The sequence below is a fragment of the Eufriesea mexicana genome, unplaced genomic scaffold (genome assembly GCF_001483705.2).
Source record: "Eufriesea mexicana isolate 0111107269 unplaced genomic scaffold, ASM148370v2 scaffold93, whole genome shotgun sequence".
In the NCBI taxonomy this organism is placed as follows: domain Eukaryota; kingdom Metazoa; phylum Arthropoda; class Insecta; order Hymenoptera; family Apidae; genus Eufriesea; species Eufriesea mexicana.
Genome location: NW_016908274.1, coordinates 65,635 through 83,822, shown reverse-complemented (window position 1 = coordinate 83,822; position 18,188 = coordinate 65,635). Strand labels below are relative to the sequence as shown.

Genomic DNA, 18,188 nt, shown 5'->3' with positions numbered 1-18,188 from the left:
ATAATAAAATAATAAAATAATACTTCCAAGAAATCTGATTTAAAAATCTTTGAAATTTTCCGAAAAGAGTAACACAAATCAGTAAAAATTGCAAATCAAGAATAATATCCTTCTTGGGATACCTCTTCGAGTGACTGATCCAATCGTTGAAAAAGAAATGCCTGCAGCCAGGATGTTCCCTTCAGTATCGCCTTTATCCCAAACGAAACCTCTTAAAAATTCCACTCCACGTGTTTACATCACCTTCTCCTCTTCCACACAACCCTGCCAAAAGACAGAAACGAGAAGAACGCACGAACAGGACGAACGATTCGATAGGCATTGTCACCAGAATCATCCACTAGCGTCCCCAAACGCCGATCGTCGCGCCTCTAGCTCCCCGTTCGTCGAATCGTCCACTAGACAATATTCCCATCTAGTAAATTCAAGTGGCGGTCTCGTAGGGAACCTTGGTCGCGGACAGGCCGAACGAGAATCCGGCATAAAGTGGCCTAGGTACCAGAAGGTGGCCAGAAGACCTCTTCTCATCTTCCGAGTTACTCGAAATCTGTTCGTCGTCCGGTGCAATAATATTCTCAATGGTAAACGGTTTCTTCTTCTTCTTCTGCTCCGGCTGGATGCTCGTCTGGCTGGAAATGCCAGCCTCCAGTACCGGACAGCGAATTTTACCGTCAACTGGCTCGACGGTGGCGCCTCTCGCGGTCTCCAGAAAAACCCTAGAGTCAGTCTTTTCGGGGACACTGGTCTCTGCGCCTCCAGCGCAGATCTGTCTGCTTTCCGGCATGTCTGTCTGGAAGTAGGACAACTGGGACACGTATGGGGACACCTGGAAGCCAGGGAAGCTCCAGCTCCCTGTCTGCAGGAGGTTGTTCTCGTAACCGCGGAGAATCTCGTCGGTTCCCGCGAGTCTCTGTCGGACCTCTGGCGACAGAAGGTAGTAACTAGAGCCAGCGTCCGACGTGGTGAAGCCTGGCGAGCTGTTCCCGCCGGAAGTCATTGTCAGACGACGTTCTTGCAGCTCCCAACGGAGCAAATCGTCGCGCAGACGGTGGAGATTGGCAACGGTGAGGCTGCTCGTCTGTGCATTGGGATTTATCGATAAGACGGGCGAGGATTCGGAGTGGGGAGGTGGCATGGCGGACGCCAGGGCCTGAAGTTCCGACTTCAGCAATTCTTTGTCGGGCTTGTGCAGCTTGAAGCGCTTCCTGCGTCGAAGCAGCGAGCCGTTCTCGAACATGGACAAGGCTGCCGGGTGCAGAGCCCAGTAGGCACCTTTGCCCGGTCGATGGGGCCCCCGTGGCACCTGGAAAGAAGAATTTTTCGGGGTACAGAGAATTGTTTCAACGAGGTTCGTGCATTTCTTGCATCTTTTATTTTCCTTTCTTTCTTTATTTTTCGAGAGATGAGAGACTTTTGAATTTAATATTGTGTAGTGACTGAAAGGTGAAAGGTCTATCTTTTCTAACGGATATCTTTTTTCGTAATATATGCCCAGTTAGTTTTATTTACTTTTTTATCTTTTTTTTTTTGGAATATTAGAAAAGCATATATTAGTATCATTTTTAAAAGAAAGGTGTTTTGTAGAAGTTTAGAGATCTCAGCATCTCAGAACATGTTTGTTGATGTGTGGTTAAGAATTATTTAAAGTCGTACAAAATTTTTAACTGATAAAGTTGATAAGATTGATAACGGAAGAAAAGGAGAAAGTAGAAATATTTAGAAAGCTGCAGTGAACAAATTTTCTAGATAATTAAGTCTTTTTGCAGTTTGTTGGGTTCTTAGAATTATTTATTTAGTGTCTTCAGTACTAGTTAAAAATATGAATGAATTATACATGAAAAATATAACTCGAATAATAAAGGCGAAGACATTTAAAAACTTCTTAAATAAATTTTTAAAAAGTTACAAAATTTCAGTTTTAGTTATAGTAAATATTAAAAGAATCCATTAATAATTGTTTCTTATGTTTGTTATTATTCTTATATTCACAATCTCATGATCAAAAATCTGAATTTGTGATTAAATTTAAATTCAAGCTTCCTATTTCATACATTCTTCATTTTTAAAAGGATATTACATAAAAGTTATAATATCTAACGCGTAACTGTTAACTTATTACTTTCCAGTAAATATTAGAAATAATTTTACAAACATTTTTTCTTCAATTTTAAATCGTTATTTCGTACAAATATAAAATTCTGTAGGATTAATCATTTCCTTCATAATACTCTGCGAAGCTAATTCAGAACAGGGATACATGTAATCAATAATATAGATGATATAAAACAATATTAAACTTAAATTCTAACATATTTAATTCTCTATAACAGAAGTATTCTCTATATACAAAAGAAAAAGAAGAGAAAATACGGTTATTTCTAATTTTTCATTTTACTCGAACAAGTAAATGGATAATAATCTAATAAAATGATAAAATAAGGAAATACTGTCAAAATAAAATATCACACTATCAGAGGTACAAAATAATTTTCAAAACATGTAAACAAATAGGTCCTTAATGTTCAAATCAAACGATATTGTACAGCCCAAACAATGCGTAATTATGATCCATTCTCGACTTCTAACCCTTTCACGAGCAGTTCTGAAAAGGGAACCTTAGGCATTATTACAAATCGCTAAGAACTCTCTCACGTCCCTAGAATATCCAATTATGCCTAAACAACGCGATAGACAACGAATTATTATTCAACTTCCTTACTAAAGAATTCATTTATTAAAACCTACCGGCTCGATGGAACTCTATCGAATTTGCTTATCCGTTAGCCAATCTCGTCGACAAGCCGGTTAACACGTTGAGCGCGGCATCGGTCCCTGGGGACCGACAGTGGACTTTTCGTTTGGACAGCATGGGTCCGTGGGACCGACAAAATCGAAGTTAAAAAATAAATGTAGTAATTTTAATGATATTTATTGAAATATGGTTTGATTTTGCATGTATTACAAAACGTGACGACTTTTTTAGTCAAATTTCTGGCTGTCTTGCGTCCGAATAGCGTTGAATTTTTGTCGTGACATCGGAAAGTTTTGGAATTAAATGGCATTGAATTTTATCTATATTACTCTAATACTTTATTACTAACAATTTGGTTCTCATTGTACAAACACTCTATCAGATATCTCAGATAAGATTAAACAGATAAATATAATGTACTTTCTTTAATCCGTTTACGTCTTAGAGGTTTAGGTTAGGTTAGGTTAAGTTGTTTCAGATGTCTCGGATAAGAGTAAACAGATAAACATGACGTATACATATCAAATTTTCGATTTTTAAATCTGCATTACTGAAAAATCAGGATAAATTGAAGCCCCTTATAAGATTTTAGCTTCTTCCTTAAGATTTGATCGAAACTATCAATGTTTAACTCTGTAAATATTGAAATTTTTGTGATGAACTCCAAGTCTAGTAAACGAAAGTATTATTCCTGCTAAAGTTGTCTCAGATATCTCAGATAAGATTAAACAGATAAATATAATGTACTTTCTTTAATCCGTTTACGTCTTAGAGGTTTAGGTTAGGTTAGGTTAAGTTGTTTCAGATGTCTCGGATAAGAGTAAACAGATAAACATGACGTATACATATCAAATTTTCGATTTTTAAATCTGCATTACTGAAAAATCAGGATAAATTGAAGCCCCTTATAAGATTTTAGCTTCTTCCTTAAGATTTGATCGAAACTATCAATGTTTAACTCTGTAAATATTGAAATTTTTGTGATGAACTCCAAGTCTAGTAAACGAAAGTATTATTCCTGCTAAAGTTGTCTCAGATATCTCAGATAAGATTAAACAGATAAATATAATGTACTTTCTTTAATCCGTTTACGTCTTAGAGGTTTAGGTTAGGTTAGGTTAAGTTGTTTCAGATGTCTCGGATAAGAGTAAACAGATAAACATGACGTATACATATCAAATTTTCGATTTTTAAATCTGCATTACTGAAAAATCAGGATAAATTGAAGCCCCTTATAAGATTTTAGCTTCTTCCTTAAGATTTGATCGAAACTATCAATGTTTAACTCTGTAAATATTGAAATTTTTGTGATGAACTCCAAGTCTAGTAAACGAAAGTATTATTCCTGCTAAAGTTGTCTCAGATATCTCAGATAAGATTAAACAGATAAATATAATGTACTTTCTTTAATCCGTTTACGTCTTAGAGGTTTAGGTTAGGTTAGGTTAAGTTGTTTCAGATGTCTCGGATAAGAGTAAACAGATAAACATGACGTATACATATCAAATTTTCGATTTTTAAATCTGCATTACTGAAAAATCAGGATAAATTGAAGCCCCTTATAAGATTTTAGCTTCTTCCTTAAGATTTGATCGAAACTATCAATGTTTAACTCTGTAAATATTGAAATTTTTGTGATGAACTCCAAGTCTAGTAAACGAAAGTATTATTCCTGCTAAAGTTGTCTCAGATATCTCAGATAAGATTAAACAGATAAATATAATGTACTTTCTTTAATCCGTTTACGTCTTAGAGGTTTAGGTTAGGTTAGGTTAAGTTGTTTCAGATGTCTCGGATAAGAGTAAACAGATAAACATGACGTATACATATCAAATTTTCGATTTTTAAATCTGCATTACTGAAAAATCAGGATAAATTGAAGCCCCTTATAAGATTTTAGCTTCTTCCTTAAGATTTGATCGAAACTATCAATGTTTAACTCTGTAAATATTGAAATTTTTGTGATGAACTCCAAGTCTAGTAAACGAAAGTATTATTCCTGCTAAAGTTGTCTCAGATATCTCAGATAAGATTAAACAGATAAATATAATGTACTTTCTTTAATCCGTTTACGTCTTAGAGGTTTAGGTTAGGTTAGGTTAAGTTGTTTCAGATGTCTCGGATAAGAGTAAACAGATAAACATGACGTATACATATCAAATTTTCGATTTTTAAATCTGCATTACTGAAAAATCAGGATAAATTGAAGCCCCTTATAAGATTTTAGCTTCTTCCTTAAGATTTGATCGAAACTATCAATGTTTAACTCTGTAAATATTGAAATTTTTGTGATGAACTCCAAGTCTAGTAAACGAAAGTATTATTCCTGCTAAAGTTGTCTCAGATATCTCAGATAAGATTAAACAGATAAATATAATGTACTTTCTTTAATCCGTTTACGTCTTAGAGGTTTAGGTTAGGTTAGGTTAAGTTGTTTCAGATGTCTCGGATAAGAGTAAACAGATAAACATGACGTATACATATCAAATTTTCGATTTTTAAATCTGCATTACTGAAAAATCAGGATAAATTGAAGCCCCTTATAAGATTTTAGCTTCTTCCTTAAGATTTGATCGAAACTATCAATGTTTAACTCTGTAAATATTGAAATTTTTGTGATGAACTCCAAGTCTAGTAAACGAAAGTATTATTCCTGCTAAAGTTGTCTCAGATATCTCAGATAAGATTAAACAGATAAATATAATGTACTTTCTTTAATCCGTTTACGTCTTAGAGGTTTAGGTTAGGTTAGGTTAAGTTGTCTCAGATGTCTCAGATAAGATTAAACAGACAAACATGATGTATATATATCAAATTTTCGATTTTTAAATCTCTATTACTGAAAAATCAGGATAATTATAACCCCTTATAAGATTTTAGCTTCTTCCTTGAGACTTGATCAAAGTTATCAAGATTTAACTGTATAAATATTACAATTTTTGTGTCAAACTCCAAGTCTGCTAAACGAAAGTAATGTTTCTGATAAACAGATAAAGATAATGTATACATATCAAATTTTCAATTTTTAAATATCCATTACTGAAAAATCTGGATAATTTAAAACCCCTTATAAGATTTTAGCTTCTTCCTTAAGATCTGATCAAAACTATCAAGGTTTAAGTCTGTAAATATTGTAATTTTTGTGCTAAACTCCAAATCTAATAAACGAATGTAATGTTCCTGATAAAAGCCAAGATTGCAAATATGAGAGATCAAAGGATTTCTCGCGTATTGCATGTATTAGTGTAAGATATTTTCAGACATAGTTTCATCGAATTAGGGTGCGATAGTCGAAGTGTTCCTATAGGGATCACTATCACAATCCTAAATACTGAGTAATTCGGGGTTCGATATTCATTTGTTTATTTGTTTATTATAGTTAAACTTTGTTCTTACCTCGGGTCACTGGACTAATTTAGGGAATTAGGCTTCAGCACTTGGGACTCGGCTGACAATGGGTCGCAGGAGGTCGGGGCCAGGCCAAGTCTGCGTGGTTAGATTTTTAGATAGCTCTAGAGTAAAGTCCCAAGTCAGTTCTTAATCAGCGAAAAAATTTAGTCAAAGTACTCTGCAGCGTAATAGAGACTGTGTGACTCTACATTATACATCACCTTTATCGTGTTTGCACTCTGACCTCACGGGGGAAAATATTTTCATTTATAATGCGACGAACAGATTAAAAATGATTTAGAACGTGGTTATATTTGCGAAACCTGGAAAAACTCCTGGATTACAAATTCTGAGCGTAGGTTGGAAATTGGAACGTTGATTAATCATCGTTGGCCGACTGGTCTGATAGTTAGAAACGAGACTCATTCGTTCGGCGTTCGAAATAGCACTAGTTCACGAAGCAAAATACTAACTTTTCTCAGAGACGAGGTTCAAGAAGGCTAGAATGGGCGTAGGCGTTGAAAATTGAAAATTGATAGGATGTCTGATTTTTCATTGGCTGCGAGGCGGATGTAGCTGCGATGCAATCGTGGAAAGCAGTGGTGGAAGACTAGGTGTCGGGAAATTCCATGGAAAAGGAAAACAATAGAGTAGAATAACCGATGAAGGAATCAGATTTCTCTAGAATAGAATTGCAGAATAAAGGAAATCGAAAGTTAAAGCTGAATAATGACTGGGTCTATTTCGAGATTATGTTTCCATAAAAGATACGTATGATTAATATATTTACTAAAAAATCACAAATTGGTTCGAATATAACTACATATATAGACCCTTAGATTCTTTAAAAGCACAACTTCTTTATATGTTATATTCTTTATAAGTGCAATTTACAATTGTATATTTAAAAATGTAAAGAAAATGTATATATATATGTAGGATACAATTTCCAAAGAAATCGCGAATCAGCCATTGCCAACAAAAACAAATTATAAACCGATCAATATTTTCTAGAAGCAAAGGGAAAAGTTATTTTGTGTAGCAAAATTAAGCTACTTGGTCCTTACGGGGAGGTGAAGCGTAGGTTAAGAAAAGCATAAAAGCAGGGCCCTTGACGATCAAAACAGAGTCCCTAGAAATTAATTGTGACCGGCACGAGCGTGAGTCGCTCGGTGTTCGAAAGAGAGTTAAATTAGAGTGCGTCTTTGTGTGTTTTCGTTTCGTTATCTTGGTGTTCTTTTCCTATGCTAAATTAATTTTATGAGTTTTGTGTTCTTGTTTTTCTGTTCTTGTTGTTCTGTCAGTTTTTGGTGTCTCAAAACCAGTTTTTGCCATCCTTCATATATTTCTTGTGGTACAGGTTGATTCTTCCGTTCATTCTACGCGAAAAACCATCAGAGATATAATAACTAGACCTCGAGATATTTCCCCCAAAAATGTCTTTATTAAAGATGTCCAAACGTTTAAAAGATTCTCCATTAAATTGTATTCTTTTTCCCATTTTGCACGGGTACATTTAAAAAGCATCTAAGGGTTACAGACGTAGTGCTCTTCGAACCAATTATTTTTCTCCTTTGACATTTTTCTATAAATGTATTAGTAACGAAGTTATGACCTGTCAAATTTGCATAGTTCGCCCTGTATATTATCGAAATATTTTTCCTGCATTCGAAAATTTTGAATCACTATCTCATTTATGGCTATACGTGTGGAATTTTTCGACAACTTTATCATTTATTTTACTTCATTATACACTGTTTCGACTAGAAAATATTCTGAGGTAATAACGTTCTTAGCTGACATCTGTTACTCAATTTTTGGGTTCTGTGAGACATATAGTGATTCCAAACTTCTGCAGTATATACCTAGCTATTCTGATGGAAAAATCAGATCGTTTGAAGATTTAGTAAATGCAACTATTATGATAATAATCTTTATTAATGTATATAATTAGCAATCCAAGTAATTGCTGACTTTAACGACTTTCCTCAGTTTTAGCTATTTAAATCTACCTGTTTTGAAGAGACTCCATTTTGTTACTAACGTGAAGAATCAATCGGAGAGGCTTGCAAAAGTAATACATTTTTAGTTACTTTAAATTGATTATTAGAAATGTTTATTATTATTTTTGCTTATGGTACCTACAGAAGTGTTTGCTTGAAATTTAAAATAAATATTTGCCTTCTATCCTTTTTGATAAGTACAACTTTGTACTTGAAATCCTAACTCCAAGTTGCGTGTCCTTGTCAGATCGCTATCATAGTTTCTTACTTATTAAGTGAATATCATAAAAAATTCCGTGTTTAAATTTTGTAATTGGAGTAACAATGGAAAACAAACATGGTGTTTTTAATTATTTTTATTAAATAAATCAGGATTTTTAAACCAAAGCCTTTTAGAAAGAAATGGCAAAAATTATACTAGTTTTTTGAACCATCCTACTACTTTTGTTTTATTAACGAACTAAAACCTCTTAAATTAAACATTTACCGTAATCTCAAACTCATTTAAAAATCTTTTTGAAAGTTTTTAAGACAAAACATTTTCACAAATAAACGTACCATAACAGAAATTTACTGAAAGCGTAAACTTGCTTTAAAAATTTCCTCAATAATGTAAGATAATAGTAACTATATTATTAATAATATTAGTATAATTCTAATGTCAGTACATTGAGTACATTAAGCATATTCTGAATAATTCATTCATAAGTGAATACAAACCATGTTAGAGGCTTTAAAAACTTAATAAAATAAATACGATTTTTATAATTACAATACAAAATGGAAATTACTTAATAAAAAAATTATGATTTCCATAATTAGAATATGAAATGAAAATTATGTATGACTGCTCGATACCATAATTTTCTGTACACCTATTCTTCAAACACTACAGTACACCCCAAAGTAATTACTATGTGTAAAATTGTACACAGAAATAACTTCAGAATTAGAATCATATCGCTGTACAAAATCTAATTAAAAACTGGGTATAAGCTTTAAGAAACTCTTTTTGTGAAACGAATTCAACAAATCTATCGATCGAAAATCTTTTTATTCATAAAATATACCTATCTCCAATGTCTATAATCGCTATTGTATTTATTTATGAATCATTTTGTTAACAACAACCGCTAATTGTTTATATTAGTCGGTTATTATTGCATTCACGTGTATACCATTTTTGGCGCACATTAAACTTCCCATAAAAGCCATCAGCGTTTCTAGTACATCCACAACGAGTAAAAGCGTGCAACACGAGTCGTGCATGTGAGCAAAGTATAGCGCAAAGGCAGCGCTGTTTGGTTCGCGATAATTATAATTTTTCGATGGTTTTCGTACAAAATTTCGCGATAAAGTTTCTCGAAATAACGAAGTCGTGACATTTATAGACAATTAAGGAAGGAAAAAAGCAAATGTGCCAACCTCTAGCACTCTATAGTTCTACATAGTATCTTCGATTATGTCTCTTTTCCTTGATTTCCCTCGTGGATCTAATTGATCGTAATCGCAAAAGTCTCGCTTTACAGATAGTCGATAGACAAACGAGGATGTTTTGTATCAACTTCTCTTTGAAACTCAACCTCTACTCGATACAGCTGCATTGATAGAGGATTCGATTCTGTGTCGTTTAGCCCTTTGCACTCGACGATTTTTTCGCTATAGAAGAGTAGAAATTCGAAGATTTTCTGTCATAAAGCCAACGATATTTTTCGGAACATTAAATAAAAAATCGTATAATAATTAACACATACATTTATTTAATTTCAATACTTCCCACACTATTACGTTATTGTAAATTTTATATTTTAATTAACATGGCTCTTCAAAATCTAATTAAATGGCGATTGAAGGTCGCCTCTCGAGTGCAAAGAGTTAACTTCGAGCCTATTCGAAAGTATTGTTTCTGTTTCTTGATATATTCGTAGAGTTTGAATCTCTCGAGTCAATGTTTGAACCTGTTTGCAAAATACTCGAGTTCATCGCTAGCAGTGCTAGCCATGTTGATTGACAGCCGTATTCATTATGCTCACCCTGCATGAAGATTTATTTAATGACGCCTCCACTCACTTAATTTCGACACTTTGTTGCAAGTAGCACTACTGTAATATATTTCTTTTAATTTATGTATCTCCCATTGATTAACGTGTACGATTAAAAGCTAAGATAAAATGTAAATGCTTTGCACTGTCCGTTACCTTGAGTTGCAGACGTATAATATTTTTGGATCAGTATATTTTACAGCAGAATTTTTCGATCAACGAATAATTCCGTAATCTATCAGCTACTTGCTTTTATTTTAACATTGCAAATGCATTAACGTTGCAATTTTCCATTGCGAGATAAGTGATTATTTTGTTAAACTTCCCACAAACAATTTTCTACATTTCCATTTACATTTCACAGAGACAGTTCGTATTCCAAATCTTAGATGCTTTTCTAAACACTCTATGAATATAGTATATCTACTCTACTTGCTATCGTTTTATTTCTTTTTCTGCAAAATTTCTTTGATATTTTACGATTCATATTTATGTTCTATTTTTAATAAATTTTTTATTATTATAAAAATATATATATTAATATTTAATACTTCTTATTATATATTAATAATAATTAATAATTAATATATAATATCTATATATTAATATTTCTTATTTCTCACAGAGACAGTTCGTATTCCAAATCTTAGATGCTTCTCTAAACACTCTATGAATATAGTATATCTACTCTACTTGCTATCGTTTTCTTTCTTTTTCCGCAAAATTTCTTTGATATTTTACGATTCACATTTTTCTTATATTTTTAAAAAATTTTTTCGTAATAGATCTTATTTCTCACGGAGACAATTTGTATTCCAAATCTTAGATGCATCTCTAAACATTCTATGAATATAGTGTATCTACTCTACTTGCTATCGTTTTATTTCTTTATCGAATCCGTTTCATCGCGCGTTGCATTTATAATTCGTATCTTCATTTTTCGTTTCTTTAACACAAGCTATTATACCGCGCAGGAAAAAGTGCAACGTGCAGTGTAGTGTAAAAGCTCGAGCTATTATTCTGCTTGAGTTAAGGTATAACGGAATAGCTACAGTAGGTGAAAAATGTGGTATAATAAAGCAATGTATCAAGGCGCATAATAGCTAGAATAATAAATGGTGTTATTGTAATTATGATTTTTAATTTATGACACTGAAATAACTATGCAAGCATATCATCATTATTCGGTAGCTGATCGAAAATGTATTTTGTTTACATTGATACAATGTGGTCAGAAAGGAGTATCGTATAGATAATCGCCATTACAGTAACGAATAACAAATATTCTGCAATATTTGTAGTTATTGCGTGTAATAACTGCTTGTAATGATAATTTGATGGAAAGTAATTATACGAATATATTAATCGGCTTTGCTTTAAGTAGACTACAAATTTACGACACAGGAATTCATAAATTAATTATTCATGAAAATTAGATAATTATTGTAAATTAAATAATCGAGGGTGGAACTCGAAAATAATGAAATTCTAATTAACAAAAGCTTAATTAGCATAAATATAACATTAGACAGTGGCTTCGGAACAAGTATTTGTAATTATTGCATTAAATAGATTGCAAATTTAAAAGATAAAAAGTAATTGGGCAATTTATGAAAAATTCAAGAGTACCAAAGAACGTAGCAAGTTAGTTTATTTATAGGGTAATAAATTCTAATTAATGGAAGATTAATTATCATAAATATATTGCTAAGAAGAAACTTCCAAAGAAAACAGGGTAAAATTAAACTAATAATCAGCGAGAAATCATCGATATTTTCTTGTTCGATTTTTGAATGAAAATTGAACCGAAATTAAATTAGAAAATAATTCAATATTCATATGCAATTTATTGATTCATACTTTGAAAATAATATTTTGAAAATGAACTAAGATTCTATGATAGAAATGTAGGACATAAAATAAGCACACAAATTAAAATTAAGAAACCGAAAAAATAAAACTTGCAAGAAATCAATCGTAATTAATATAAATAATATTGCTATAGAATAATAAATTTTAAAAAACGAACAATAATATTCGAGCAGTAAATTATTAATTACTGAAAACATTATAATATTAATATAAATAACGATATTTTTAAATAATAGCTAATAGTAATAAAATAAAATAATCCTATATTTAAAAAATTATATTTATTTACATTAATTAAAAATTTATATCTCTACAAAATGGCGGGAAATTAGAAACTGTATATTTAAAAAATAATTATAATCACGAGAAATCGAACATACGCAAAATTGTAAACATAGCAATGTCGTATTAATATAAATAACGATATTAATATACTTATAATTATCCTATCTGTCCACGTGTACAAACCTAACCTCACTTTTCTGTTCTTCTCTTTAACGCCTGTACTAACGCGTTTAACCTATTAGTTTTTGTATTTAACTATACAATGTTAGTCGAAGCTTCCTTTTTTTACCCTTTTCCCATCAGTAAAATCCCATTTCTTTGCTTTAACTTTCTTTTCAAATCTGCACACGCAGAAACTCACACTACGCCGCACACTCCCACTAACCAAGTCCAATAACGATATTAATATAAATAACGATATTTTTAAATAATAGGTAATAGTAATAAAATAAAATAAAGCTATTCTTAAGAAATTATATGTATTTACATTAATTAATAATTTATATCTCTACAAAATGGCGGGAAATTAGAAATTGTATATTTAAAAAATAATTATAACCACGAGAAATCGAACATACGTAAAATTGTAAACATAGCAATGTTGTACACTTGCAATTATAAATAATCAAAATTTTCATCAATATAACGCGTGTTGATTATATATGTGTGAATGCAAATGAGATTGAATAAGTGAAACTCATTTGCGATGATATATATAATATGTGCGAGTGCAGTCTAGTATGAATAATGTTTGAAAAAATGTTAATGCCAGAATAAAACAGTTATGTGAGAATCGTCAAAGAGAAAACAAGGGTATGTAACGGTTAATAAGAGTGAGAGAGAGAGAGAGAGGGAGAGAGGAATTTTCTAGAAAGTGTCAATCAATTTTTTTTGTTTAAAATAGTTTATTGCGAATTGTTTTCATTATTTAAATATTTTTAATTAAATATACTAATGTATTAACTGTCAAAAAATGTAGAAGTTATTGGTGTCCATTTCTATCCACACTAGTGACTCACTCGCTCACCGTTTGAATTAAATGATCGTTCTCATATATTTTGTTTCACAATTCTTTTGCCTTCGCAACGTTTTATAACAGTGTTAACAATATACAGATAGAACATACAGTCTTTGTTTTTGATACGCCAGTGTCGGTAATTATTACTTTTCATTTAAATAAATATATCATTGGCTCTTAATCGTCAGAAACTTCTTTCCAATGTACTATGCGTGGGTGAAAAGAAGTCATCTGGTTCGGTTGCGGGGTAAGAGAGGTATTCCACTAATAATACCCACTTTTCTATGACACTCTCAAAACTACTAGCTCCAAGTTCGGTAACGTGATTCGTTAACATAGGCGTAAGATATCCGCGAAAGAAACGTTATCTCAGAGTTAACTTACAATGAATTGGAAGCTCTATTACGCCAGGCAATAAACGAAACGACACGAAATGATTGGAAAGGATTTTGTAAACAAGTAGAAACACTGGAGCACGAATATTGGACGAAAGATGGAATAATAGAAGACGCAACTGAAGACCTAGAATTGGAAATACAAAGCAGCGAGTCTGATAAGGAATCAGATGACAATAGCTCAAAGATTTATAAAGCAAAGGAGTACAAAAGTAATAATAATTAACATCATTTATGAAAATTAATTTAAAATTTAAGATGTATTTTTTATGATAAATTAATTATGTAATTGCATCATACTAGATAAGCGTTTAAAAAAATCATACGATACAACATAAATATAAAAAATATGTGTATAGTACAGCACGTTTGCTGCATAATGCAATGAAAAGTTAATCAAGATGCTAATTAGTAATTAGTAATTGCAAATAATCATGTGTTCATCGGAAGAATCTGAAGTTAATATGCTTTTGGGATGAGTCTACGCTCTTGCATCTATTTGTTGCGTCTGTCTCACTTTGTCTCGTTGCTTCGTTCGCTTTCTTTGTCACATGGTGTCCTATGACCGGGCTAATAGGAAGGGATCAGTTCTGCCAATTAGGGAAGCGCTTTACTCTACTTCTGCCATGACGTTAGAATGGTTGGGTTGGTGGGGATTCGGTCCTACGAGTTTCTCAGATGACTTCTTTTTAGCCACGCATAGTACTCGCGTAGAGAATAGCATTGTCCATCACACGTTGCAGTGCTGTACGATTTACGCGTAATTCGCGTTAAACTCCGTCGTACAGAGTGAAAAGTGAGAGAGAGAGAGAGAGAGAATTTTCTAGAAATTGTCAATTAACCTTTTGTTTAAAATAGTTTATTGCGAGTTGTTTTCATTATTTAAATATTTTTATTTAAATATATTAATGTATTGACTGTTAAAAAATGTAAAAGATATTGATGTCCATTTTTATTCACAAATATCACCCTCAATTATCTTTCACTGCGTGCTGTATCTCCAAAAATCGTTACTCGCCAGCCCATTTAAAACCTAACCGCCATATTTCACTGCGTAGCCGAAAGCAACGATCTCGAAAGTTGTAACCTCTTGGAAATTGAAATTACCGAAAGATTATCATAAAAATGGCCTCGTAACGTTTAATTTACAATCGATCCCGACGTTGCACCTGTCCAGTGATAAAACGCACTTCATCATCGATATCCTCGAGTGAAAACCAGCAAGCCAGTCCCTCTATACATCACTTTTGCAATGACCGTGTAACGATTGAAAGAGAAACGAGTGGTGGAAAGTTGCAAAATCGAAATACTCGAGGTAATTTATATTGTGCTTCTCATTCGGTGGCAATCTGTACGCAAATTGATATTAAATCGAATAAATCGATACCTGATACCCGCGCAATTAGCATTCCTCTGCGAACAAATTAATTTGTTATAATCATGTTTGTAATATAGTCGATAAAAGACGCCATTTAAACGATCCATTTTGCAAATCGGCTATACATAATCCTGTTTTTACAGGATAAGTATCGTTTCAGAGGAGTATATGTGAATAAAGTACACTGTATCAAGGGAAAAATAGAAAATTGGTTCCAGATCTAAAAAATTGGTAAAATGATACGATAAATCGTACGAAAATTTATGTTAAAATCTCGTAATTTTCATTTCCTCGCAATTTTATTTTCAAAGGGATACACGTGTGTATAAAAATATAAAAAAGTAAATTATTATTAAAATACGTATAGTACGTATATATGTAAATATACGTAAAGTACATAAAGTATATCTATGGAAAAATAGAAAATTGATTCCAGGTCTAAAAAATTGACAAAATAATACGATAAATCGTACGAAAATTTGTGCTAAAATCTCGCAATTTTATTTCTTAAGGGATACACGTGTATATAAAAATGTGAAATAGTAAATTATCATTAAAAAGTAATTAATGTGATTAATTCAGAAACAGAAAAATTTTATAAAATATGAGTACACTTAACAAGATTTTATTTACTATCATTGCAATCATTAGAAGTTATTAGTTTCTTTAATTATCATCTGACTGCATTGGTGAAATTCTTTCTTCTTTCTTTTCAAATTTGGTTTGATCGCGATAGATAAAGAAAAATCACGTAAAAAGAAAATTAAATTCTTTTCTAAATCGCGTTAAATCAAAATTATGTAAAATAAGAATTGGGTGTATTTAAAAATATGACAATTGAGATTAGAAGAAAGATTGTCGCCCTTTATTTACGAATGTATTTTTCATTTGGTTATTACGCGTTTAAAAAAATATTTTGACGATTATGGCAAGTATTTGCAATTTTGAGAAAATAACGTTTTCAAGAATAGGTTTTCTAGAGTCTGTGTAAATAATTATTTTTCATGCTAATTAGGATAGTATGACGCTCAATTAAACTGATTGCGAGTATAGTTGTCTCACGTAACATTGTTGTTTGTCACGTGGGTGTCGCAAATAGTAAAATTTTGATCGAAACTCGAAAGATAATTGAATGTTTTCAAGGAAGATTTATTTTCAAAAGTAGCACGGGGATGTATGACTTAATACACAGTGTCACAGAAATAATTGTACTTATTTTGAAAAATAACAGAAATTTTAGGAAAACAACTATAGGTCATAAAAGCACGATTTATTTGGATACAAAAATAATCCATTATTTTCAAATAACTTTCATTTTATTAGTTATTATCATTCGAAGTTCCACGAATAAAAATTTATTTATAAAAATTTGATTCGTATAAAATTTAATTCGAATAATGTTCAAATCTCTTTGGAAACAAAATACCTTTTTCTTTCTAGTAATTTTTAGAAATTTCCAAGCTTCCCTTTCCCCTTTTTGTATATCTTATTGACAATGATCGAATAGGCTAGAATTTTCGTAATTGTATGCTAAATAAATTTCGAGAAGTATAATGAAAATAGAGTAGAATTTGAGAGGCAAGTTTATGACATAAATCCTGAAGACTGTTCACGATGTAGTGAACGCGTTCATTAGGACTTTATCTCTGTGTGATGAAGAGGAGTTTAGAGATTTAGCTAACCTCGTAATCGTATTACAGAAGCGGTTCGAGAGATCACACATGAATTGCGAAACACTTGGTCACTGCATGATCTGCAGAAACACTAATGGTCGACGTAGAATTTAATAATTAAACTGCTGGCCACTTTCGTGGATGTGAAAATATTTATTTAATTGAATAATTGAATATTTAAAAATTTATTCCGTTTTTCTACCTATTCACCTTATGATTTATTCGATTTTAGAACAAATTCCTGCAATTCTCCACTGTCTTCTTTTAAATAAGTGATCGCTTTTGGAACATACTATATGAGTATATTTGTAACAATAAAGTCTATTTTAAGATTCGAAAATTGTAGCTTTTTTTATACAAAATAGTGCTTTTCAATATTTCTATTCCTTTTTCTTCTAATTTTGTGATATTTTTTATACTATTTTCTTTTTCAAAATGTCTATCATCAGTCACTATTTGCAATAATAATTGGCATTTATAGTAACGTAGAAGAAATAATACAGAATGTCCCAAAAATATGTATACACACTTTAATACCTTGTTCTTTCTAATTTATATTAATTTATTATAACATAAATATAATTTATTTATAATCACGCAAAGTGTGTATACATTTTTTGGAGCGCCCTATACATTGGTAACACTGTTTTAGTTATAGTTATAAAAGAAATTATGTTTATGTTTAGATTAGATTCAAATATAAAATAAAATTCAAATAAAGAAAATGAAAAACGTAATAAGAAATATTTATAAATATGCAAGTGCATACATATATAACAAGTATTTCTTACTATTTTTCCCGTTTCCTGTATACACTATGTCTAACAAATGTAAATATATACATCTGCATAAAGAAAGATATACAAATTTAGGTAATATTATATTACAAAATTATGTGTATATGTATAATGTCATATAATATTTAGTTCATTTGATATAAATATTGATAAATTTAAAATTAAATATCGAGTGAAAGTCTAATTTCGACAGTAAAATAAAAGGTAGAAAATGACAGTTTTATAATTCAGTATAAAAATTATACAAAATGCGACAAACAGGCCTCCATTATGATAGGGAAGATGAATCATTTTCAAATCCGTATCACATTATATTAATAATAAATTAAAGAAATCATTCAATGTATAGGATGTTTCAAAACGAGTATAACGCAATTCCGAGAAATTATTTGAAAGACCGTATTAATTGTAAATGTTCTATGAATACAAATTCTGTTTTCAGTATCTACTGTGGATTTGGTTTTATTAGCGTGAATGCGAGTGTGTGAGGTCGAGTGATGGCTCGAATGTAGATATGTATGTTTTTGGAAGTGCGAATGGAAGATCTAGAATGCGTGGTCGAGTGATGGCACGAATGTAGATA

General features: G+C 31.5%; 1 protein-coding gene across 1 annotated transcript in view; it reads right to left on the bottom strand.

Moving 5' to 3' along the window:
* Window positions 1-424: 424 nt before the first annotated feature.
* Window positions 425-18,188, bottom strand: part of LOC108554900 (forkhead box protein A2-A) — a 62,189-nt gene continuing 44,425 nt past the window's right edge. Inside the window, exon 2 of the mRNA XM_017910313.1 lies at window positions 425-1,303. Coding sequence (XP_017765802.1) covers window positions 425-1,303 — 879 coding nt within the window. The remainder of the gene's footprint in view (window positions 1,304-18,188) is intronic.